At 37.9% G+C, this 25,130-nt stretch overlaps 2 protein-coding genes across 2 annotated transcripts in view; one reads left to right on the forward strand and one right to left on the reverse strand.

The window, feature by feature from the left end:
• The window catches only part of LOC138002522 (glutaminase liver isoform, mitochondrial-like), an 81,080-nt gene extending 58,860 nt beyond the window's left edge, over positions 1-22,220 (reverse strand). The window contains exons 1-13 of the mRNA XM_068848555.1: positions 22,059-22,220; positions 21,322-21,397; positions 19,784-19,905; positions 14,248-14,377; positions 11,814-11,893; positions 11,113-11,209; positions 10,167-10,233; positions 8,809-8,867; positions 8,509-8,541; positions 7,541-7,599; positions 7,350-7,416; positions 6,319-6,369; positions 5,238-5,327 (exon numbers count right to left, since the gene is read on the reverse strand). Of these exons, the coding sequence (XP_068704656.1) occupies positions 5,238-5,327; positions 6,319-6,369; positions 7,350-7,416; positions 7,541-7,599; positions 8,509-8,541; positions 8,809-8,867; positions 10,167-10,233; positions 11,113-11,209; positions 11,814-11,893; positions 14,248-14,377; positions 19,784-19,905; positions 21,322-21,397; positions 22,059-22,204 (1,077 nt within the window). The 5' untranslated portion in view covers positions 22,205-22,220. The remainder of the gene's footprint in view (positions 1-5,237; positions 5,328-6,318; positions 6,370-7,349; positions 7,417-7,540; positions 7,600-8,508; positions 8,542-8,808; positions 8,868-10,166; positions 10,234-11,112; positions 11,210-11,813; positions 11,894-14,247; positions 14,378-19,783; positions 19,906-21,321; positions 21,398-22,058) is intronic.
• An 81-nt stretch (positions 22,221-22,301) lies between these two features.
• LOC138003075 (protein zwilch homolog) lies at positions 22,302-24,997 on the forward strand. The gene has a single exon (XM_068849023.1). It carries the CDS (start codon positions 22,302-22,304, stop codon positions 24,297-24,299), a length of 1,998 nt encoding a protein of 665 aa, XP_068705124.1. The 3' UTR covers positions 24,300-24,997.
• The last annotated feature ends 133 nt before the right edge of the window (positions 24,998-25,130 follow it).

Here is a 25,130-nt window from a genome sequence, read left to right on the forward strand (position 1 = left end):
AATTATCATATTATATAAATAAAATGGAAAGAGTTCTTGTTTTATCTTCATATTCAAGTTAAAAATTCGAGGAAATTCTGGAAATAATAACCCAGAAAACCTTTTGAGACAAAATCTCTCAACACCAACTATTGGTTTTAAACGACCAACCACAAACTTGAAATTGGTCTAACATATTTTAAAATTAAATAATCATATTATATAAATAAATGGAAAGAGATATTGTTTTATCCAGTTCAGTTAAAAATTCTGGAAATCCTGGAATAGTAGACCAGAAAACTTGAGAGAAAATTCTCAAGACCAGTTATTGTTTTAAACGACAACCACAAGCTCAAAATCGGTCTTAACAGAATATCAATATGCCATTCACTTGATTCAATATTAACCCTCAATACAATAATCAATAATCAATACAGTAGTGATAACAGGGTTAATTTTAAAGATACATCCTTTGCTGCAGATGTTTGGAACTACTTTCCTATTAATATTCATATCCAAGAGTTTACAGTTATAAAAACAGAGGGTTAAGAAGATGAGTATCCAATTAATCTAGAATTCAATGAAACAACATTTTGAGTTTCGATAACCTTGAAAACAGGATATCAGCTTGATCTGACCCACAGTAATTTTTATAATTAATTGGTTTTGATAAAAAAAAAATTGTTAAATCCACCAGTAGTGGTAAAAGAGTCTTCACTTCAGTCAAGACACTTGCATTCTCAACGTCCATTGTGACCTTGTGAATGATAGTCTTGTCGATGGAAGTGAAAGTGATATTATATATAGCTTTTCAACATCTGTGTTAAGACCTTCATATACTGTCACCTTCGAACCAAGAAGAGTCACATACAACCCATTAACAAGAATAACATATGCAGCATAAGAATTTACATTACTGATGGAAAATAACGAATAACCGATCTTAATGGTGCCGACACATCATTCTCGCTAATTCTAAAACGAATTATATAACAATACAATATAATGAACCATGTGAGTTTACAAAATAGACCACCCAAAACTGGGTCGTTTTGTTTAAACCATTGAAGAGTGTAATATGTCTACTATTTTCAAAAAGGTTGCTGAGTCTAAAGACAATGGGTGAATACATTTTAACAAGTGAAGCCAGACAACCGTTTCTTAGCAGATGTTTTTGAAAATTGTAGAAATACCTAATCCTGGTTTGACTTGGGAAGCTATGTTAAAAATGACTGATAAAAAATTAGAGAAAATGAGAGATATAGACATGTATCAATTTACTGAAAAGGGTATGAGATTTGGTATTTCATGCATTTGTCATAGATTTTCAAAATCAAATCGGTAATGAAATCATACAATAAAGATGAGCCATCAAAGTATATAATGTATTTAGATGCTAATAATCCCTATGAATGGGCCATGTCACAACACCTACCTACTGGTGTTTTCAAATGGATGAGTGATAATTAAAAAAGAATTAATAAACTAGATATATCAAAACGCACTGAAGGCAGTAAAAAAGGTTTAATTCTTGAAGTCGGCCTTCAATACAATAAACAATTGCATAGATTGCATAATGATTACCCATTTGCTGCTGAAAAAAATCAATGTAACAAAAACATGTTATCACCTTATTGTTAACAAATAAGATACAAAAATATAACAATAGCACAGGTTAAAAGTTGATCCCCACTCTGTCCAATAAATAAAAGTATGTTCTTCACTATAAAAACCTTTAAATATACACCGATTTGGGATTAAAAATAACAAAAATCTATAGAGTATTAGAATTCAATCACTCTCTTGGACAAACAAGATGCCAATTCGCTAACCCAAGAACAATAATATTATGAGAATAATAAAACAAGAAAGCTCTGTGACACAGAAATCGTTCATCTACAATACAATACTGTGCCTCCTTTGCCCGAGATGAAGAACCAGCAAGACCTCAAAGCCTTTTCGTAAGCAGAAAGTGTCAGACAAAGTTCCTTTTCAAGTATTGTCCTCACTACTAATCTATTGCATATGTCAGGTAGAGAGCGATGAAATTAGTCCTCCTTTCCTTAAAAGCATAGGGATGTGTCTCACATCAACAACTCATAGTGTTTCTTGGCTTTGAACAGAAGCACTTCCTTAGAAGTGACACACAAATTTTGTGGAAGTTTTCCCTACAAGGTATTTAGTGTCAGAGAAAGGAATAAAAGAAAGAAAACGCGACCACATCATCTCTTTTGGTATCTTGGACATACACGTCTCTTTTTGTCATTTTAAGAAGAGATTGCAGCTTTCTCTTGGAGTTGAGTGAACAGTATTTTCCTTGTGTATCTTCAACTAGAGTAACATCCATACCTGTGCTACCAAGCAAGGGCTGCTTAGATGCCAATTAGCCTCCGTGACAAGCCAGATGCTATCTACTGCTGATGACAAGTGGCTGTCAATTTGTGGACAGTTCTTGGAGAAAGAAACTGCAATTGGATGAACACCAGAACAATTCTAGGTATACGACTTCAAGTGCAAAGTGCTCATGTTCCCAAAACACGACACCTCAAAAGGTCCAGTCATTTTTCGTCTGCCTTTGTTACTCAGAAAAATCCAAAATTAATCAATGCTTTTTAAAGGTTGCATTTGCTGTCAGAAGAATTCCTCCTCAACCAGAAAAAGAATTTGGTTGGGTTGTTTGACGAGCATATACATTCAATAATGATGATGATTGGCTGAAAACAAGAAGTTTCAATTAATTCTATACTGGCCAGTGACGATGCTATAAAGCGATGTGCTAAAGTTATGCAACTGAAAAGCATGCATTGCGCCCTTTTATCAAAAACGTTTGTTGAAAACCGCTTGGAACTTCGAGCAGCATTTCGAGCGATGATTCATAAGAACAAGGTGTGATGTTTTTGTCAAATTTTTGGTACCTCAACGAAAAGTTGCAATCATTAGCTGTAATTCACCAGCCAACAAGTGAAAGTTCGCTGGAGACAGAACATGAGTTTGCCAGGGTTTGTGCAAGGGGCATCTCAATACAAAAATGCGAAAGGTCCACGAGAATAATCTTTTGGTGTTGTTTGACGATAACATACAAGCAATAACAATGTTGATTGGTAGGAAATAAGAACAGTTCTCAACTCTATAAACATCTTGACCCAAACCGCCCACTGACAACCTGTCATGATTGTATGACATGATATACCTAAATCATGTTGTCTAGCTTGGAGAGCTAGAGCGCGCTCAGGGTCGATGTCATGATCAGTGGAAGGCACCTAGAGTTGGGCAGAAGGACGAAAATAATTGGCTTTTGGGAATGTAAAATGGAAAAGCAGAATTTCATGTTGCCTTCCCCCACAATTATTAAAGTGTGTGGAACAATGTGTGACTGAATTAAGACACTTTAATTTAATATCACCCATACACTTTTTTTGTATCGTTTGTGAAGAAGGTTTTAACTTGGGCATCATTGATTAACGACCATTGTCTAAACACATTCACATCGGTGATTCACGACACATCCTTACCAGACATGTTGTTTTAAATTGACTTTAACTCACCAGTTCTCATTGGTACATACAGAGAACTGTTTTTTGAGAATGAATGTGATTTCATGCACCCTGAAAACTGTTCTCAGAGGGAGAAAAACATCCTCAGTTTCCAGATAAATGTGCTAAAAACAACGGATGCATTCTGGACGATGTGCCCATTTTAGGGTCAAATTTGTCACACAATCCATTAGGAAAAAAAAACGGTGTCCATTTTGTGACGAAACTTGGACTTTTCTTTCCTTCTTTCTTTTTTACATAAATTATTACTATTTGCAAGAAAGGTAATGAAATTCGTAGATACAAGGCTAAAACTATATAAGAAAAGTCTTTATTTTTTATAGTGACCTTTTTTTCCTTTATAAAGGCCGGTTTACATGGTGCGACTTGTCAGCCCGATTTTTGGCGGTGGCTTTGAAAAAAATCTTTTTGCACGGAAAACCATTCAGTAGATACGCCTTGCGGTCAATTAAAAGGTTTCGCATGAACTTACTCATCTCTGATACACGAACTACCATGGCTAAGGTTAGAGGCTAACAAGATGTCACTTACTCAGCATTATTCTGTTATGCATGGCTTATTGGGTAGAGCAAAAATGAACAGTACACAGTGCAACTCTTTAGAGTGTGTCATGAAATAAAAACGCTAAATAACAGTTCACCTGTCCAACCTAATCTTGTTTCGGCTTCACTTTTCTTCACGTCAGTGCTTTCAGTGTTTTGATAACATCTGCTATTGCCCATCAGGTTTATGTGAACGATAAACATGAGCACTATTTTGTTGAATAACAACAACTTTAAATGTTTGTTTAATCTACTTCACCTTATTGTCTATGTCTTTGAGTAAACTCAAGTTGTTTGTTTGAACGGCGGGGTTGTATTCAGTGATACTGTATTTAGCTTTGGCAAAAGTCGTAAGCCTTGGCAGTCGGCAGTTCACTGCTCATTGACTCCAATACTGAGTGCAAACATTTCATCAAATAATTTTAGTTATTTTATTTCTGAAATGTTATTGCTTCATGCGGCTAATATTACGTAACTGGAAAATGCTATCTTGGTTATTCTTTATCAACCTGTTATTCACTAACAGGTTTCTCATTGGATATAACAGACCACAAAGTGGGTAACGTTAGCCAAACTTGGCACCCTCAAAAATGATCACCTCTGATTGGTTCTTATGGGCAATAACATCTAATAATGAATAACATCAATGATATAGTGACAATTACTTTGAAAGGGTCCCAATTAGTTTGAAATAGTGTTACATGTAAAATGTAAGCATAATGTATAGGCTTACAATAACAATTAACTACTGTGTGGCGCTACACCATCAATACCAAAACAAATTTACACTGTAAGATAGACACTGACGATAATGATGATTCATTTCAACAATCACAATTAAATTTGTGAAAAAGTCACCTAAAACAGTTATGTGTGCAAATTGCGGTCAAGCAATAAAAGGCCTTTTTTGCTTTAATTTAGTCTTTCAAGTCATAAAGACAGGTTGAAACGTTTTTGCTTCGTAAACAAAATTTTTCAATGCGAACGTTCTCCACTATATGTCTCAAACTATGGCCACAATTTCACAATTAACTATGAAAAAACGGAGTTTAAAACAGTTTTGTGTACAGCCCTTCATTATATTGTCAGATTGAACATAATAGCAGATGTGGAGTAATCAAGACAAAGTTCACGTTTTTCTTAATTTGCCTCCTTTTATTACCTTCTGACCTGTCAGCGGACAAATTCCACCGTTTGCCAGAGTGGCAGCCATCACACTTCCTGCATCACAGCTGGTTTCTACTGAGCAGGTCTGCAGGCACAAATGAATATAAAGTAGCTTTACACAATTAACCCAATAAGTGACACTTGAAATGATCACGTGAAATACAAACTCTGCTACTTTGTTTTGGTTTCTAAAATAATACAGAAAGAAAACAGTACAGAATATAAACGAAAAATCAATACTAACAAAAGCCTAAAAAGACTGTTTAGACCATTGGTTAGAGAGGTGGATTTGAAGGTCACCCCACTGGCCAGCAAGGGTCCCACATATAACTAGTTATAGCTGTCGCTAAAGTGCCAACGAGCCAAGCTTGCGTGATCTGGCGCCTGGCGGCTGCAAACATCACGCGGCGTACTCGTGCTTAACTCTCATTGGTTATCGCTACGGTCAACATTTCATCGCTTTGGTCTACATTACAGCTTTTGGTCTACATTACACTCAAATTTGAAGCGCTTCTGAGATTTCGTCCGCCTAAAAATCTTCTCGCGGCTCTATAAGCTGCCGCCTCGCCAGGCCTTCTGTCTTCAGAAGGCCTGACTCATTGGCAATTATGTGACACCTTATTTGGTTATTTCTAGCCAGCATAAAAGAGCTCTTTATTCAGCACTTCGACGATAAGGACTCAGTGTTTACATGAAATGTGTTCACTCTCCTAGATTATCCACCAGTCTCCCTGATATATGGAATCAATCTTCCAGACTTCTGCACAAGTCACAAAAATGTCCTAAAGGAAATAGTGTATGGATAATTCATCCACTCCCTTGAACGCAAATTTCAATTGGAAGTTGCACAATCATCTCTGACAAGTGTGTCTGTCCTTCACTTCTTCAGTTCACCCAAATTTTCAGTCAGTGAAAGTCTACAGGAAAATTACCCCACTCTCCCACATCTCACTAATCCTAGATGTAAGGGGGCTGTCAAATGAGGTGGACAGTGTAGATGGAAGAAAAATCTCCACATTTCCTTGCATCAACCTCTCTGTTATGTACATATGCCCCAAAAATGGGAAACAACTTACATGAAAGTAAAGTTCAAAGGTGTCCATTAAATTTGTATTAGGAGGAAATGCCTGTTGTTACAAAAAAGAAATAATTACCATCACAATTACACCTTCCACGAGTCTCTTGTAGCTTAGCAGTAGAGCATCTAGTACTTGATAGGAAGGTCATGACCAATGTTCTATCCATGTCAATTTGGAGCACTTGAGTTTTTTGAGTAGCCCTGAGTCACCAATGACTATGTGATAAATCTCTTCATTCGTTACAAAAGGGGGCATAGTTTTAGAATGGAAGTAGGGATTGACTCCTAAACCAGTTAAGCTCCCATTGATGACAATCGTCTGGTGTTAGACATAGTAAATTTATCTATTTTTAAAATCTCACTCCTCAGAGACAATGGTTTTAAGGGATTAGTTTTTGAGTGGATGACGAGTTTGTTAAACCATTAACTAATTCCTCAACCACATCCCATTGACAACTAAAATCGTTTGGTATTAGACAGGGTAAAATCTATAATAATTACTAAGGGCGCGTTCAATTGACCCTATTCCGGAATAAGAATATGCGGAGTGATGATTTAAAACCCTATGTGTGGCGTTTTGCAGCAACAAGGATAATAAAGCTATGTTCAACAAGGATAATAAAGCTATGTTTAAAATAGCATTTTAGCAGATGTTTGACAATGTTAATATGAATCTCCGCAAAAGCGAAGGATTTCTAACTTCTGTTCTGTGTATTCCTATTCCGGAATACGGTCAATCGAACACGCCATAAGTCTCATTCCTAAGAGTCAATGGGTTAAAGGGGACATTCACCATCTCTCTTAATACAACAGCTCTTTTATATTATTTTGATGAGCAATGGATGAACACTGTTCAAATCATCGCCTAATTAATTTTGTGTTTAATTGCGTTGAAGCAAACACCTTCATCAAGCACACCAAGCTCGTGAGCGATATCTGACACTATTAGTATGTTTAATTATAATTATTATGAACTATTATTGTTTGATGTTGAAAATGGAACTGAAAATGAGCTATGAGCGGATTTACCTTGTTAGCATTCATGAAGTATCCCAATGCATAATTTTTATCTGCAGTCTCACGTTCTGATAGGAAGCTAAAGGAAATTAATTTTTGTTTTAAAATGTCACACTGTCAACCTTACAGTTAACATTCACTTAAAAATAACAAAACATTGAATATTACTGTAACTGTATCAGGTATTCAAAATCAATACTTACGTAGCATTACTAAATCCAACAAATTCGCCTCCAGCAATTTGTTTAAACTTAGTCTGAACCTGTCCAATAAATTTAAATGAACAACAAAGTCAATAGTAGAGTGAGTGAGAGCACTTGCCTTCCCTCAATGTGTCCTGCGTTTGTTTTGTTTCACACTGTTAATATGTACATTATCGTATACACGCATTGTGTATCTATAGTGTGGCACATGGGAAGAATGGAAGGACTTTCCCACCACATGGTCTTCAAATGCTGTGGTTTGCTGTCTTCTGTTACAATATACATGTAGGTTACACTTTAATACAGGTAATATCTACTGTTAAACCACAGGGTGTATTTTTTTCTCTGGGAGCTCCACTCTTCTTTCATTACAAACCAAAACTACATATTGTTGTTAATCAATCAGCAAATACTCTGGAACTCAGCAAACAAACTTACAAGGCGGCCATGTCAAAGCACCGTGAAAGACAAAAATTAATAAGATTTATATTTTGAGAACATATAAATGACGCAATCTGGTTGGCTGACATAAATAGCATGATATCATCGCAATTGCTACTGTAACAATTAATATTTAAGTTACACAATATTATTATTATTATAGTTAAATAATACTGTAACAACTTACTGTTGAATTATCAAAAGTTAACATTATTCGTAGTAGTCATCATTGCCATCACTTAACAATAAAATGGCAAAGAGGAAAAAGACAGAAATTATAATATTACAGCATATGCAACCCAACAGAGAAATTTAAGGTATTTTCGTTACAATGGTCAACTGCTTGATTTTTCCTTAAACTATTTTTTCGCCTTTTTGTCATTTCTTGATTTCAAACAAGACAAAGTTTAATTTTTACATGCAACTTGATTTGGCTTTTTGATCCCCCTCGCAAAATCCCTTTACCTAATGGAATTGGTAACTTAAAGATGGTCAAAGACTGCACACAATAAAGGCCATGTACTCACATAATCACACCTATCTGCCAATGGCCATTCAGGCTGCATAAGAGAAGAAACAAATTAAAGAATGAGGTATATTATTATATTGCATTTGAATTTACACCAAAAGAAAAAATAATTTTTGTCCATGTATGCTGTCAAAGGCCAAAATAAAGTGCTGTGTTTAACAAGACTTCTCTTTATTGATCAAAAGTCACAACGTTGCAGCGTACTGTGTTCATATCATTTTAGAAGACTGATATTCTATTAATTTAATGTTTTTCTCACGTTAAATTACCATAGCAAAGACAGACAAGTTTTAATTACCTTTTGAAGAGCACATAAAAGCAAAGCACCAGAATTTAACATTGGATTGTGAGGTTGATCTATAAGGATCAGAAGCATAAAGACAATCGGTGAACAATTTACTTTTAATGCCTTTTTCAATGCTTATTTGCTTTTTTTTTCTTTTGCTTTGAAAGGTAAATAGCTGCTGGTGATGTTAAAATAATGTCTTTTGTATTCTGTTTCAAGGTTCCAAGCAAAGGTCTCAAATTCCCAATTATTATTGAAGCCACAGTCAGTTTTCAGTTGACTGAAAGTGAAAACCATGCAGCCTTCAAACTAGGCCACTACCAGTAATTATGTATAAAGTTGTATAAAATTTATGTATTCCATACAATCTCATATACATCCAGTAGTGAATGTACTGTAGTAAATTTATAATAATAATAATAACAATAATAATGATAATAATAATGAAATGATAATAGTGATAATTATGATAATGATAATGATAATAATAATTATTAATATAATTATTATTATTATTATTATTATTATTATTATTATTATCATTATTAGTAGAAGTATCTAGAGCGGTTTTCGAATGAGTGTCGTAAAACCAAAACCAAAGTAATTACTTTGGCTAATCAAAAAGGACGGAGACAATCCAGTATACCAATCAAAACTCGAAGTAATTAAACTTAGCTGACACAAAGCACGGGAAAATGTGCACACGTGAGCAACGATTGGTTTTGGTTTCACTTCTGATTGGTTGAAAAAGTGGCACAAGAACTTTGAACCAATCACTGAGTGAAGTAATTATAAACCAAAGTAATTATCTAATTACTTTCAATACTCAATTGAAAACCACTCTATAATAATTTATGATAATAATATTATACTATTAACATTAAAAACACTACTTTAATTAATATTATGACTGTACTGTTTATCAACTAGCTATCAGTGCAAATGAAGACTAATTTTTAATAGCTTAACCCATTGACTCCTAGTATAGGAGTGGGACTTGATAGATTTTATTCTGTCTAATGCCAGACGATTTTCCTAGTCAATGGGTCTGGTCCAGAGCAGTTCAGGTGTGAATGGATTAAGATTGGAATTGCTCCACCAGCAGTACTTGCCATTTATAGAGTCTGAATTCAATGATTGCTGTGGCAAAAATATCACAGTAATCAAGGCTGCTGCCTAAGAAAATTTTAAAGGGGCCCTCAGAGCTAAACGCCGAGAACTTAGGAGCCCAACATATGAAGAGAAAGGTGTTGCCGTGAAAAAGTAAGGCGCGCAGAGCTATTCTTTGGGAGCCCCAGGCTACCAGGCTCCTGTTAGGCAACAGCCTTGGTAATTATTAACTATCATTACTTACTACAATGTTTACCAACCATTGCTGTTCAAGTGTAAGTAATTAAATGTCTGGCCGCTTGGTTCATGGCCAACATATTTGTGAACCTGGAAAATGGAAAAAAAAGAGCACCATAACTAAGCTATTCCATGGAATCATTGTAAGGTCATTTAGCCATGAAAAAATGTATCGTTGGTTCTAGCTTGGCAAAGAATAATAACATTGTTATTATTATATAATAGCCGTGGACCTTTAGATTGCAGTAACAGTATGGCTGGGTACAAGTTTTCAGTTCATTGGGTTTTGAGGTGGTCAGTGTAAAATGCAGTTCTAAGCTGAGTAGCTATTAAGGGTGAAAAAAATGCAGACTGTGGAAACAACCAAAACCCCTTAAACTATATGTAAACCGCAAGCCTAATTATTAGGATTTAAACTGTATTTACCGTAAGTCTAAGGTTTAATATTATAGCATTAAGTCAAAGGATTTGGGTTTATGGCAGTATGCACTTTACCCTAATTGTCTGCAGTCTGCACTTTAGGAAGAGCTTTTTTAAGTACAGAGCAAACTAATACTCGCAGTTGCACTTGGGCTGAAATGTAAAATGTACAGCTATACTGGCACATTCTATTTTCTGGGGGGAGGGGGGAAAGGGGCTGAGGAGTGCACTCAAAATGATTCTCAAAATTTAAAGAAAGAAGGAAAATTACAGTATTTAAGCTAATGTATGTCATTGGTGAATCACTTAATTATTTTATTAATATAAAAGAGAAGTGTTAAATGGTACAGTGTTAAACAATATTACTTTATATTAATAGCACCCACATTTCAATGTGATAAACACACTTTGAATGCTCTTTGGATTACAGGTAGTTGTAATTAAATTTGTTGGTATTGCCCAATTTCTGCCTATTCAAAACAAGGCAAATCACAGACGTCTTATGCAGACAACAGAAAAAACTCTATCTAACACATCATCATTACACACCATCTCAGCAGTAAGATCTTCTAGCACAATAGGATAATGAAGACATTTTGAAACTGACTGAAGACAAAAATGCTCTTGGAAATCTCCAATGGCAAATCTAAAAAAAAAGTGATGTTCTGCAGCCAATAAAATTTAACAAATGGATTATTCAACTGAGAACAACATACCTTGATGGAATTTGATTGTGCGAGTGAATGCAATGTTACAGTAGTCATGAGAGGGACTAATTTAAAAAAAATAATGCAACTGATCTTCCAGGAAGAAAGTGGAAATATTAAAGCCTTGGAAGTTGAGTTTTGCCTTGGATGTCAAAATGTCAGTCTCACCTCGATGATCAAATTTCATCAAGGTGCAAATAAATTCAGATATTAATCACATGAAAATGTCCTTTCAAAAGGGTTGAGTCTTCCCCATGCTTTGCAGGCCATATATATTGAAGTCATTCTGGGATTTAAAACACTCATCAGTTATTTTAAAAATACAGTAACTTCTCAAACACAATTTAATATCAACTGACAATAAAAAAAGGTTACTTTACATAAAAATGTAGTGTCATGACAGGCTGTAAATTTCAAAATGCCAAAACTAAACATCGACTAAAATAGCTATGTCCTACAAAGTCTGGTAATATGCAAATTTTCTACTGCCATTATATTAATTTTTTAACTTTGACCTCTGTTACATTTGAAGTGAACCCTCACCTTTGTCCATCAACTGAGCAAACAGCCACACCCCAAAGACTGGGGTCAAATTTTGCCAGCTGAGGAATGTAGTCAGCAACCTGCCAGCAAAAAAGTCAGTGAAGGAATCTTAAAAATTAATTTAAAAAGTAGACTTCTTTAAACATATATCTGGCAAATGACTTTGTCAGGATGCCTTTGTGAGACAGCACAAAAGAGTTATGGTGACCGTCATTGAATGTCAGTTATCTTTTAGTTTATAAGACCCTGTGAGTGTTAAGCTGTGCAGAGTTTGAGCCTGCAAACTCCCACATGATAATGTGATGCTCAGTCAGCTGAGCCAGCTGAGTCACTTATGGTATCTGTGCTATCATGCTTCCAGTTTCAGCTCCTCTGGCAACTAGCTGTTGGCAAACAGACACTCCAGTTGTTTCTGCACACTTCTTGCAGATACTCTTCATTACTCTTTCGAAACAGTTTACCTTTCAGCAATGTGTTCACATTGAGGAAGGCCTTCCTGACCCACTAGTAGGCTTCGCCCAGCTACAGCCTGTACTGCAGGGTGTTGAATTCCACCAATTTGAAAGCTCTTACCAGCCAAAGTACCACTCCATCACAACTTGTGATCTAATGAAGGTTGTTAATTTGCCGCTCTAACCCCAACCATATAATGACATGGGTGGCTGGCTGTCTTGGGTTCTTTGGTTTCTTCTCTTTCATCCAGACATTCACCTCACAATAGATTGGTTCTGGATCTTCAGACCTCTGCCCAGTGTGTACCCTGACACAATAATTTATTTACATCTCCATGGGTCTTCTCCTGGTCACCTGTTTCTAATCTCTGGTGGCACCTCTTTGAACTGTAAGTGGCAGCTGTCATCGACTGCCATCCAGTCCATTCTTGCCTTGGCTGGAGACCTAGTTCTTTCACTGACCATTGCTTTAATACATATTGGTGCAGTCATTTAAGCAGCCTCTTGTAGTTGACCTGATTAGATCACTAGAAGTGACTGGACAGGTGGTCTAGTGTCACTTCTACATTCATACCCTCATCAGTTCCATAATAGGTGTGGCAAGCTGGCTTGTTTTACAGATGTTGTTGCTGTCAGTTGGGACTTTGGCAAGTTCAAGGCCATGGCTAATCCCGCCACCACGAGCCCCTCATCTCTCCGACATAAACCTAATGTTTAGTTTGGTGCCTTTTCCAGCTTGGAATGGGGGCTTCTGCCTGATTTATGGCTTTGCTACCCATGGGGGCTATTCTATCTGGGGACTGCCTGGACACAGTAGAAGCTGCTGGATACCCCAGGTGCCCACCTTTCTTCTTAGGCCAGTCAGCGGTTAAATTTACTCCTAAAACTAATGTTTAGTTTGGTGCCTCCTTCAGCTTGAAATGGGGGCTTCTGCCTGATTTATGGCTTTGCTACCCAGGGGGGCTATTCTATCTGGGGACTGCCTGGACACAGTAGAAGCTGCTGGATACCCCAGGCACCCACCTTTCTTCTTAGGCCAGTCAGCGGTTAAATTTACTTAAATGTCAAATGAATTTTATAAACAGGGTTTGTGCTGGATTTTGTCCATAAAATTCCAGGAGTAACTCAGGAAGTTTTCAGGACCAGAAATAAATATAATTGTTGAGTTTTCAAGGTCGGAGTCTTTGTAAGAAGATTTCTGTGCCATACATTGTTTCAGTGTTTTCTTTGCTGAAAAAGCCTACCTTGGTATTCCTTCCCACATCCTGCAAGTTAAATGCACCCACAGGCATTTTTAATTTTTAGTTTTAATATTTCCCCAATAGTAAATTTTTGAAATGTCTCTTGCCTTAGTATTATGCAATCTCAACAATTTTCACCCATTCAAGCAAACATTCAAGGAGTTTTCAAGCAGTTTTCCACAAACTCCCTTTTTTTCAAGGGCTTTTCAAGTGCCCTTAGAGTCCAAATTTAAATTCCAGGGCTTTTCAAGGACCTCAAGGAGTAGTACAAACCCTGTTAAAGTTAGCTGCCATAAGCTTTAATTTATAGCTGGCACCTCTGATCAGATGTCACTCTCACAAGTGCAGGCTCAAGTGGAACATGCTCTTGAGCCTATTGTAGCAGCTGTCCCTCAGCAGTCCTGAGCAGTTTGCAGCCACGCCTTCGCGCATTCTACCACCCCCATCCCACTATCTCGTTTTCATCCCACTTGCAAGGGGCCTGTCAGGGGGTTAACATCATCCCCCTTTAATTCCTAGCAGCCACTTGTAGAGTTTACTCTGCCTAATGCCAGGTGATTTTAATCGTCAATGGGGGACCCCTCAGGCCTTAAAGGGCTCACCTAATAAGTGTTGACAGGTGCCTGGAATGGGGGCTCATTACTGTGTTTGGGGATACCCCAGGCACCCACCTTCCATTTAAGTGAGGCAACAACTAAATTGCCATTAAATTTATTACATAAATTTTGAATTCTTTTGTACCTTTCCATCTGTGTTCTCTTTGCATTTGTGATATATGTCCTCTATGTGCTTTGTAAATTGGCCAAACTCTGGAAGCACAAAATCTCCAACGAGTGCATTTTCAATCAGGACAATATTCTCCTGAATGGATCTAAAAACATTTCAAACAATAATTATTGTTTCAAAATCATTCCATGAAATAAACTGCCCTGGCCACCAAAACACACACAATGAGAATATGACAAGTAAAGGTGTGAAACTTACAACTATTATCATGTTCTCTACATATTAATTAATATGTAAAGTTGTCTCCATCTATAGAAAACATATTATATTAAATGTATTTAATAATGGATGTCACTTTGGGCATTATTTGATGTACATTACTGGTGCCAAGTACATGTATGAACAACACCCATCCAATATTTTCAGAGATATTCTCAATTTTGGAATTTATTACAGGCATGTACACATTTTGTGATGTAATCAAACTTAATTTTTTAACAAAAACATGAACATCTTGGAAACAAGAGAAGATATTTCAAAAGTAAAAAACATCATTCTTTATCATTTTAAAAGATAGCAAAAGATATTTTTACTTCATAGCCACTTTAAACAAATTGCAAGGTCCATAACAACTACAGTTATTGCAGTGCCTGCTCAAGACCAGTTTAACCATCCACATTGTTTTGAATAATGCTAATTCTACAAACTTGATCACTGTACCACAAGCACCGTGTTTATTGCCGCCTTTGTGTTCCATATCAAAGAATCTGTTTTTGTGTACTTAACACTAGATCAGTCAGAAACAAAGCCATGGCCGTGAAAGACTTTGTTGTTGACAATGATATTGATATACTTGCGATGACTAAGACATGGCTTCGTCCTGGTACGGATGACTCTGTTGAAGTCGGTACCTTATGTCCTACAGGATATAGACTGAGTGATACAAATACCAAGATCTCATTCTGCTGGTGGTGGAGTTGGAATTATATCTAAGAACAGCATTCATTTAAACACCTCTCTCACAGAGTGGGAGGTGTGGTGGCCTCATGGTTAGAGTGCTTGAATCCAGATCAAGTGGTCTGGGTTCATGGCCTAGCCGGGGACATTGTGTTGTGTTCTTTACTGCCACGGTGCCTCTCTCCACCCAGGTGTATGTATAAATGGGTACCCGCTATTGTGCTGGAAGCAACCCTGCGATGGACTAGCATCCCATCCAGGGGGGAGTAGAAATACTTCTTGTCGCTTAATGCTACAGAAACCGGAGATAAGCTCCGGCCTGATGGGCCTTTCTCCATTGTAGGCTCGTAACAGAGACTTTACCTCACAGATGAATATCACTCTTTTGAATTTAATTTTAAATTAATGGATTTTCACCTAAGCATGCATATGGTGGGTTGTGTAAGAATTCTGCTTGTCTATCGACCCCCTAGCTTGTCAAAATCGTTGTTGTTGGAAGAGTTGTCTAAGCTTTTGGAACATACATGTATTACTGCTGATCTGCGACATACATGTAAGCAATTATTGTTAATTGTTGGTGCCTTTAATATCCAATGTCGACAATTTCAACTATGCTACCGCTAAACAATTTCTGGACTTGATGGACTCCTTCGATCTGGTACAGCATGTCAGCGAGAAAACACATGCTAATGCATGGACACACTTTTTATCTAGTAATATCTAATGCAATGGATCATTTTGTTAATGATGTTAAAACATCTCATCATGTCATCTCTGATCACTTGGCTGTTCATTCAACCCCACACTTGGAAAAGCCCAAATTTGTAAAGAAGGCTATCTCTTCTCGAAAACTACGTGGTATTGATATGACTTCTTTTCGAAGTGTTATTGAAGGTTCTGTTCTACTTCAACATCAGGATGATGTCCATGTAGTTGTGAATAATTATGATGAGGTCTTAAGGTCACTACTGGACAAGTATGCTCCTGTGAAAGAACAAGTTATCACTGTCCGTCCATCTGCACCGTGGTATACAGCTGAAGTCACTGCTGAGAAGCAGAAACGAAGACGAATTGAACGTAAATTGCGAGCATCAAGACTCCCCGCTGACCATGAGCAGTATGTACACCAACGTAGCATTGTAATCAATCTGATCAAGTCTCTTAAATCAGAGTACTAATCGTCTGTTATTAAAGAAAACTCTCAATGGTAATCAAAAAGTTTTTTTTCAAAACTGTTCAAAAGCTACTTCAAAAGCCAACTGTTAATCACTATCAACCCTCCAAAAACAACTGTATGCTAGCTGATGAATTTGCTACCAGGGTTCGACACTAACAGTAGCCAACTAGCCACAGCCTAGTGAAATTTCAGTTTTGGCTAGTAAATTCTGAGCTTCCACTAGCCATTGGGGCTAGTAAATATTGTGAAGAAGTGGAGTTCTGGACGAAAACAAAAATGAAAATATCTTACGAATAAGGCAAAAGAAGAGACAAGAAAATAAAAACAGAAACTGTGAGCGGATTCTATGGAATTTACTGTCTTAGAAAATGATAAGTTGAAAAAAAAACTGACGATGAAACCAACGCAGATTACAGTTTCCCCACGCCATGTTGTGAACAAATAATCGCAAGTGAAATCACGCGGAACTTCTTGGCTGCACTGTGTCCATATGTGCATAACTCCGCTGCAAACAATCGCAAGCACCTTCCGAGAGCTTGATCACAAACAGTTTGCATAAATGGAAACACCTTTTACATTCATGCCCGCCCAATCACCGATGATCACAAACAAGACGCAAGAGAGAAATTTTTCTATTGTATTACATCTGGTTGGTGACAAGTAGCAAATTAATGCAAAAACGAGGAAACAACGATATGGAAACACAATCGTAAACCGTTTCAGATTGTTTGCGATCAACCGACAATATTTTTGTGCAAGTGATACGTTTTGACGATAGAGGCAAGTATATGAAAATGTCATCCGAGTACGATTGTGGCAATGACGATAAACCTCAAAACAGTGTGAATTTAATGAATATCATAGGGGAATATCCCGCCAAATATACCTGTAGTAAAGTTCTTGATCACAAAGAGCCAGTTACTACAGTATAATTTGATACTGGCTATGCTGTCGCCGTAAGTAAGAAGAAAGCCACCCACAAGGACTGCATGTCTCTGGATACTATGGAGAAGATTGAGGTTAGGAAAAAGGTCAAAGCCGAATTGAACAACTGCCAAGCGAGAGCTTCGAAAATAAGGGTTCAGAAGCAATACGGCATTGCTCACAAGGAAGTGCGAAGAAGTGTTAGAAGGGACAAGAGGGTTTACATTGACAGTCTGGCTAACGCAGCAGAGGAAGCAGCTGCAAAGAGAAATATAAATTAAAGATCTAATATATAGCTACACAAGAAGGCTGGCAGGAAAGCATCAGCGTGTACAGAAGCCGGTGAAGGACAAATCAGGGAAGCCTTTGACTACAGCAGAAGAACAACTTAAGCGATGGGCGGAGCACTTTGGAGAGTTACTAAATCGACCTTCCCCAGTAAGCACCGCAGATATTCCACCAGACACTACTCTTCCCTTGAATTGCGATAAAACAAGTAAGTCAGGGATTGGGACAGCTATCCAGGTGCTGAAGGACAGTAAAGCAGCGGGGCTCCATGGGGTTCCTGCCGAGGCCAAGAGGAGAGATCTATCAACATCAGTAGATATCCTCCAAAGGCTCTTTGCTAGGATTTGGGAAGAAGAGAGCATCCCTGAAGAGTGGCAGAAAGGTATTATTGTCAAAGTTCCTAAGAAAGGAGACCTTGGAGATTGCAATAAACATAGGGGTATTATGCTACTATCTGTTCCGGGCAAGGTATTAAACAGAATACTTCTGGTTAGGATGAGGACAGCAGTGGACATCCTGCTTACAGACCAGCAAGCAGGTTTTAGGAAAGACCTTTCATGCATAGATCAAATATGTACCCTACGTGTGATTATAGAGCCCAGGAGGGTCAGCTTTCAGATTCATTCGAGGTGAGGACAGGGGTGCGACAAGGTTGTCTGCTATCACCCTTTGTACTCTACTAGCCATTGATTGGATAATGACATCGGTAACCAAAGCAGGTACCAACGGAATACAGTGGACCCCATGGGAGCAGTTGGACGATCTGGATTATGTGGATGACCTTGCCCTGCTCTCCCACAACCATCTACAATTAATGCAGGACAAACCCTCAAGGCTAACAGACAAATTGCCTAAACTGGGTCTGAGGATTAACAAGGTGAAGACTAAAGTATTAAGGATTAACACCACAAGTGAGGTACCTGTTGTGGTAGAGGGGCAGCCATTGGAGAATGTCAAAGAATTTTCATATCTCGGTAGTGTTGTAGACACACTTGGAGGTACGGACAAGGATGCACTTACAAGGATTGGAAAGGCTAGAGCAGTGTTTATCATGTTGATTAAGGTATTGGCATCGAAAGAGCTATCTGACTGTGAGAACCAAACTTCGCATATTTAGATCAAATGTGAAGACTGTTCTGCTCTCTGGGTCAGAAACCTGGAGAACAACCAAGAGGATACAAAGAAGAGTACAGAGTTTTGTTAATAGCTGTTTCAAAAGAATTCTTGGCTTTTGCTGGAAGGATAAGGTAACCAAAACTTGCAGCTGTGGGAATGGGTGGAAGAAGAGCCAATTGCGCTACAAGTAAGAAGGAGGAAGTGGGGCTGGATAGGCCACACTCTACAGAAGCCAGCGAGTAACACCACGTGGAATGCTCTTTCATGGAATCCCCACGAGAAAAGGAAATGATGGTGCCCTAGAAACAGCTGGAGGAGAGATTTGGAGTGTGAGGTGAAGGGCATTGGGCTGAGCTGGACAGAACTTGGTAGGACGGCCCAGAACCGGGTGCAGTGGAGGAAACTCATCGATGGCCTATGCTCCGCAGAGGGCAAAGGGCCTAAGTCAGTAAGTAATGCTGCAGCCGTTGCTGCTCCTCGAAAATGTATCAGACCCAGAATCGGTGACGTCTCTTTACACTTCCTCTCTGCCTTCTTCTTCTTCGCGACAACTCCAACATAAGAAGAAGTTCAACACTAAGATTGATACACTACACAATTATCTCCTTGTTAAAAAGAAGGCTCTCATTGACTTGGTCGAATGTGTTACTGTTGAGGTACTCATTATGTCTTCAACTAATAATATAAATTTTCAACTTTTACTGAGATGAAAATTGATGACATCAGGAAACTGGCTGCAACACTGTTCTTGAAGTCCTTTGTCTTGGATCCATTACCACCTTCTGTCATCAGACAATGCACTGACCTATTGCTGCCTACTATTACTAACATCGTTAACCTCTCTCTTCGCGATGGCTGCATGCCAAGAAACCCGATGCGGACTTTTTACAATTCAAGAACTTTAGACCTATCTCTATATAAGATTATTTTAATACATTTTTCATGACATTGTATTTAAGCGTCTAGAACAGTTAATAATACAGATGCTATATAAATAAGGTTTAATATTATTATTATAATAAGTTGGAGATCTTAGTCTCACTTGCCTTATCATTTATTTATATGATAAAGCCCTTAAAAACCATTTACCGTCTAAATGTTGCGTCATCCACAAAACCTTCAAAATTCTCATGTTGTAAATGCTGCTTAAACTGTTTCAATGTTTCCTTCAATCTTGGATCCTTTACTCGCAGACCAGTCTCCTTGAGAGCCTGCATGAATAAATTTATAAGTTAAAAATCATCAAAACCCAAAATAGCTCCATTTATTTGTTCATGAATTTGAGTTTCAAAACTTTGATTTGCGCGGTTCACACAACAGAGCAAAGCTCCAATCATTTTCTATAGTGCTCCAGTTACAAGACCAGTCTGCAACACCACAAATTTCATCCTCAACCCTTTGCGAGCTGAGTGTGGGAACCTTGGGCGCTTAATTTACATTTTTTCCATCATCTATATCCAGTATACCTTCACATTCCCTGCCCCCTCATTTACAGAACTCTCAAGTCTTAAAGTTTCCAAAGTGTGAGATGCTTCCTGGAGATTGCGCCAAAGGCACAAAAAAGTGCCCTGTGTTTCTTGTGCCGGAGGCACCAAACAATTCTAGGGAGGTCCAGGGGCAATTGCTCCCAGGGAAATTTTTTGAAATTTGCACTTTTCAGATCACTGGAAATGCACCATCAAGTCCACCATTTTGCTTCTTTCACGGGGCTTGCTAAGAGAGCCCATGTTATTATGGTCAACCTGAGCTAACATATCGGCCTATAATTCATATATTAATGGGTGAAAGTCAGGAAGAAACAAGAAAATTGGTCACACACGAACAGATTGAACATCCGCCAAAGTTCAGTGCCAGTGAAGGAATGAATTCGGAATTCATGAACACTTCTGAAAGCTTAAATGGTAGAGTTACCTTTGAGAAAAGTGCCAATGCATGAGAAATGGTCATGTCAGCGTGAGAGCGTGAGATTGCATTGAAATGCGTGAGACTCACGCTCAATACGAGAGACTTGAGAGCTCTGCATTTACTGTACACCCAATTAGTGTGTCTGTTGTCTTTTAGTGTGCACCTGACCATTAATGGAAATGTCACCAGACAAGGTAAATCTAGTACTAACAACCATCCAGAGGTGGGTGAACCCCCTGGGAAAAAAGATGGGAGAAGACGTTTATAGGCAAATCTTTGTTTACATTTTGTTGCCCCATTCACACAAGAATATCAATTTTTTTATCAGTGAGCCGAGAGTAAAGTACTGAATAGTGAAAGTGCATTGCATAATGAGCTACTGTATCTCTGAAAATTTGCACCCACTATATCAATAAATTTGAAATTTTACAAAGAAGGTATGGGTTGGATCATTACTGCCTTAATGCCACCAAAGAAGTTATGACTAATAACTGGCTTGTTATCAAAAAGTTAAAATGCTGAGAATTGGAAATTGAGCTGAGTTTAACAAGCTTTTTTACCTTTTGAAGTCAATTTGCAAATTATAGCACGATACCTTCTATGAGCAAACTCGAATGTTAATGAAACAAAAATGTAAACAACGATATCAGCAAAGATTCCCTTATACATGAAAGGAAATCAGTTTGGAAATTAATGAAAGGAACTAAAGAATTGTCACTTACAGCAATAAATTTAGCAACTGGTACATTGCCATCTTCGTTCTTGAAAACGTGATAAATAGCATCACTTTGTGGTGTACTGAAAAAAGATTGATACAAATTGTCATTTTCTATTCCAGTTCAAATTGCATTCCTTGCATTTCCATTCAGGTGCAAGCTCTGCTGTGTGCAATAAATACCACATCCAACTCCTTCTCTTTTATTCGGCTTGGGAACATTCGACACTTTTAGCTAAAGATGTAATAGAACTCTGAGCCGGATACCAGCTACAGCTGTACCTGTGTCGTACCTTTTGGCAGCAAGATGGAGCACATGTAATATCAGACCTTTTCACAATAATTTGCTTTCGAATTCTTAAGGTGTTTGTTTGTGAATCTGTCGCCAGAAAACTTTTTAAAGCCCCTATTTCACAACAAAAAACACTACATTTCTTTCCCCATTACCGTGAGTTCGCAGTTCATAAATTTTTCAGAGCTAACTTCTCACGAAAATTTTAATCAAAATTTTTAATTATCGGAATTCCATATCAGCGCTGAAAAATTCAACGCATCAAGGTGGCGCAATAACCCGAAGAAGTAGCTGCAACTGTGGTGGAAAGAAGTACATGTTTCCCGATTAAACAATTTTACAGTAATTTGAGGTTTCAACTAAAATCTCGTTAAGTATGAAAATATTAACTTAAGCTTGAATCGATCAAATTAAAAAACTGAGAAGTCAAACGGATTACATTAATCACAAACCTGCCAGAAATTTCGCCGCTTTCCACGTATGACTTTCGTCGCCGACAGGGCTTATTTAAAGAAACCACTTTTTTGTGTAAACAACGTAACAATAACCGACTGTCTCTATTTACAAACCGTCGGCAAACACTCTCAACCGAGGCCATTTTTTTTACAAATGCGACGAATGTCAATTTCGCCCAGGCGTAGTTGTATGTTCGAGTAGAAGTCTGGGTCAGAAATTCTTTCCCGCCGTTTTTCAAGATGGAGGATTTTGTTGAAGATGTCAACTCTTTGACAAAATTTTTGACAAATTTGACCAGCGACTTCCGAGATAAAGTCGTGGAATCGAAGTTCCAAACCATTGACTCACTACACGAGTTTTCCATTTGTGGAATCCCACCCAAAACATGGCATCCTTTGCGAAGGATTGTCGGCAAAAGTCCAACTGGATTTTTTGTGGTTGGCAAGTCTTCCCAGAATCTGTCCGATAATTGCCGGAGTGAGACAGGTTCGCAGTTGGCAAGGAACAAAGTCGAAAGGGTTCCAGTTGGTACTCCGCTTTCTCAAGAAGTGTTTTATCTCACAAAAAGCGAGCCTTTACAATCTTACACTGGTGTAAGCAAGGATGATGAAAGTCAGGTTAGAGGCTGTGTGATCGAATGGTTGGCATCAAAGGAACATATACAGCCTACTACCCTTCAAGAAGCCAGGTATTTCCTCTCGCTCTATGCTAATGCCCTGAGAGGTTCTTTGCAGCCTACAGAAGTGTGGGTTTTTGTGGATGGAAATAACGATCAAGAAATTTCGTACCTAGCAATGGTTCCTGAAAGAAGTCCAAAATTGTCAAACAACGACACGAACACTTCTGTCAGAAATGCTATGAGGCATGTTATCTACACAAGTAGAAAAGAGCCCATAACGAAAAAAGAAGATTTTCCACAGCTGAGTTCATTCATGCAGCACCACTCATCAAGTTTGTCGACTGCTCTTGTTGAAACACATGGCTATGCTCTGCACGAAATCATGGGCTCATCATGTTTTGAAAACCAAGAGTGTGAAAGGAGCACAATTGCTGTGGAGTTGACATGGAATGGAGTCACCTCTCTTCTTCAGCCTCATCCACATTCGTGTGACGGTGTTATCCACATAAAGAGTATTCCAGGCAGTGTGCATCTGGCCACATATTCCCTGTACCTGGAATTGGTAAAAGTTGAGCAGTTCTCTCTGATTTTAAAAAACCAAGAATACACATGGCCTGCACCTTCTGGTGTCGATGCAAACCCGGTTTCAACTCAGATGGATGCATTCTTTGCCAAGTTAAGTGCCAGCAACCTGTTTTCCCCAAGTATTAAAGAAGAGGCAGAAGATGAAAATGATGGCGAACCCACATTTGCTGATGCTACAATGGCTCATTTAACAACACAAGAGTTTTCTCGAAACGACTTGGACTTCACTGAAAGACTGTGGCTCTTGCTGAAGGACTGTGTTGATGAAAATGACCTCATTGACTCACTGGAAATGTGCACTTTAGCTTTGTTTAAAGGAAAATGTCAACCAGTGGTCCACAGTTCCAACATCACATCTCTGGCTATGTTTATCAGAGATCTTCTGCAATTTGAAACAAACGAGGACAAGAAGAAGCTTCAGAACAGGGCCAAGGAGTTTCTTGACCTCAATTCTGCCATTGAATGCTTGATAGAAATCGGCACAGAGAAGCTTGCACGGGATTACACCCAGTATTTTATACACGAGGAACTTGCTACCATGGGGCAGTTATCTAGCTATCTTACTAATGATGTTCCACTTCCCACTAGAGTCTCAAATATCAAGAAACTTCATCAAACACTGGAGCTTATTGTAACAACCAAATCAGTGACCAGATTAGAGCATGAAAATTTGCGATGGCTGGCCCAAAGTGCCCTATCTTACTATCAATCACATCCTGACAGTCAACAGCCTGTGTTCTCTCTGTCACTGCCAGCATTCGGATCCACCGCTGGAGGTTCAGTCAAGAGTCTCTGTGGTGCGTCAAATCCTGCCGTTTGGTGTGCTGCTATTATATCTAAGACAAAAACAACCAGTCACACCACTATTGTGCAGTTAAGTATGAGCCAACCAGCAAACACAAGTCGTTGTGAAAAGGGAAGTCCTTCGTATGATGATACTCAGCTGAATGATGATGACTTTGATCCAGACAAACAAAAATTTGAGTATTTTCTTTCCTGTGCAAAACAAGTGGTTATGCCTGTTATTGCATGAATGCAAACAACAATATTGCCTTGGAGCTACAACCAAACATATCAGAAGTTGGTCACTTGATGAATGTTGAAACAATTACACTGATTTTACAAATGAATGGTTTTAACATCTATTGTCAGTCTTCTAACAACCATTTCTAATTCAAACCAGGCCACACTCCTAAAAATTAATCAGTTTATAGACCTGCATTCATGAGCACTAAACCTCAACTACAGTAATTTACTGTAAACAATCCACATAGACAATGATGCAAGAACCTAGATTTTTCGAAGTTACTGTAGGCTAAATAGGTTCTTATAAGAATGGTATTTACAGTAGTTTTAGGCTATCTAGGTTCTTCAGGAGGCTCAAAATAGTTTCTCCTTTTTCAAACAAATGAACATATTCTGTTTTTAGATACAGTTAGGGTAACCTTATCAAGACAAAATTTGGCCAGGGTAATTAAAGTACCCATCATAGATTTCTCACATCACGTTTTCCTCCAAAACAAGGTTACCATAGCAATGATATAAGGCATTTCTTTAAGCCTTTGTCTTTTTTGAAAAATGAGACAGTGAAATCTTCCCATTCAGTGTTACCAGATAATGTTAGAAATAATCTCTAAAATATTTAAAATTCAACAAAATCTGTAGGTCAGTTTTTCAGAAAAATAAGTTTTTTGAAATGTGTCGCTAATTTCTTTTTTCACCCACAGAAGTTTTTTTAAATTTGAAAGACAAATGTTTTAAATTAATCTAAGCTAACATGCAAAAAATGAAAGAAAATTCACCGTCTGGAAGCAGAGATATAAGCGAGTAAAGTTGCAAAATCAGGAAAAATGAGGGGGTTACA

Source organism: Montipora foliosa, chromosome 5 (assembly GCF_036669935.1).
Source record: "Montipora foliosa isolate CH-2021 chromosome 5, ASM3666993v2, whole genome shotgun sequence".
NCBI classification, from domain to species: Eukaryota; Metazoa; Cnidaria; class Anthozoa; order Scleractinia; family Acroporidae; genus Montipora; species Montipora foliosa.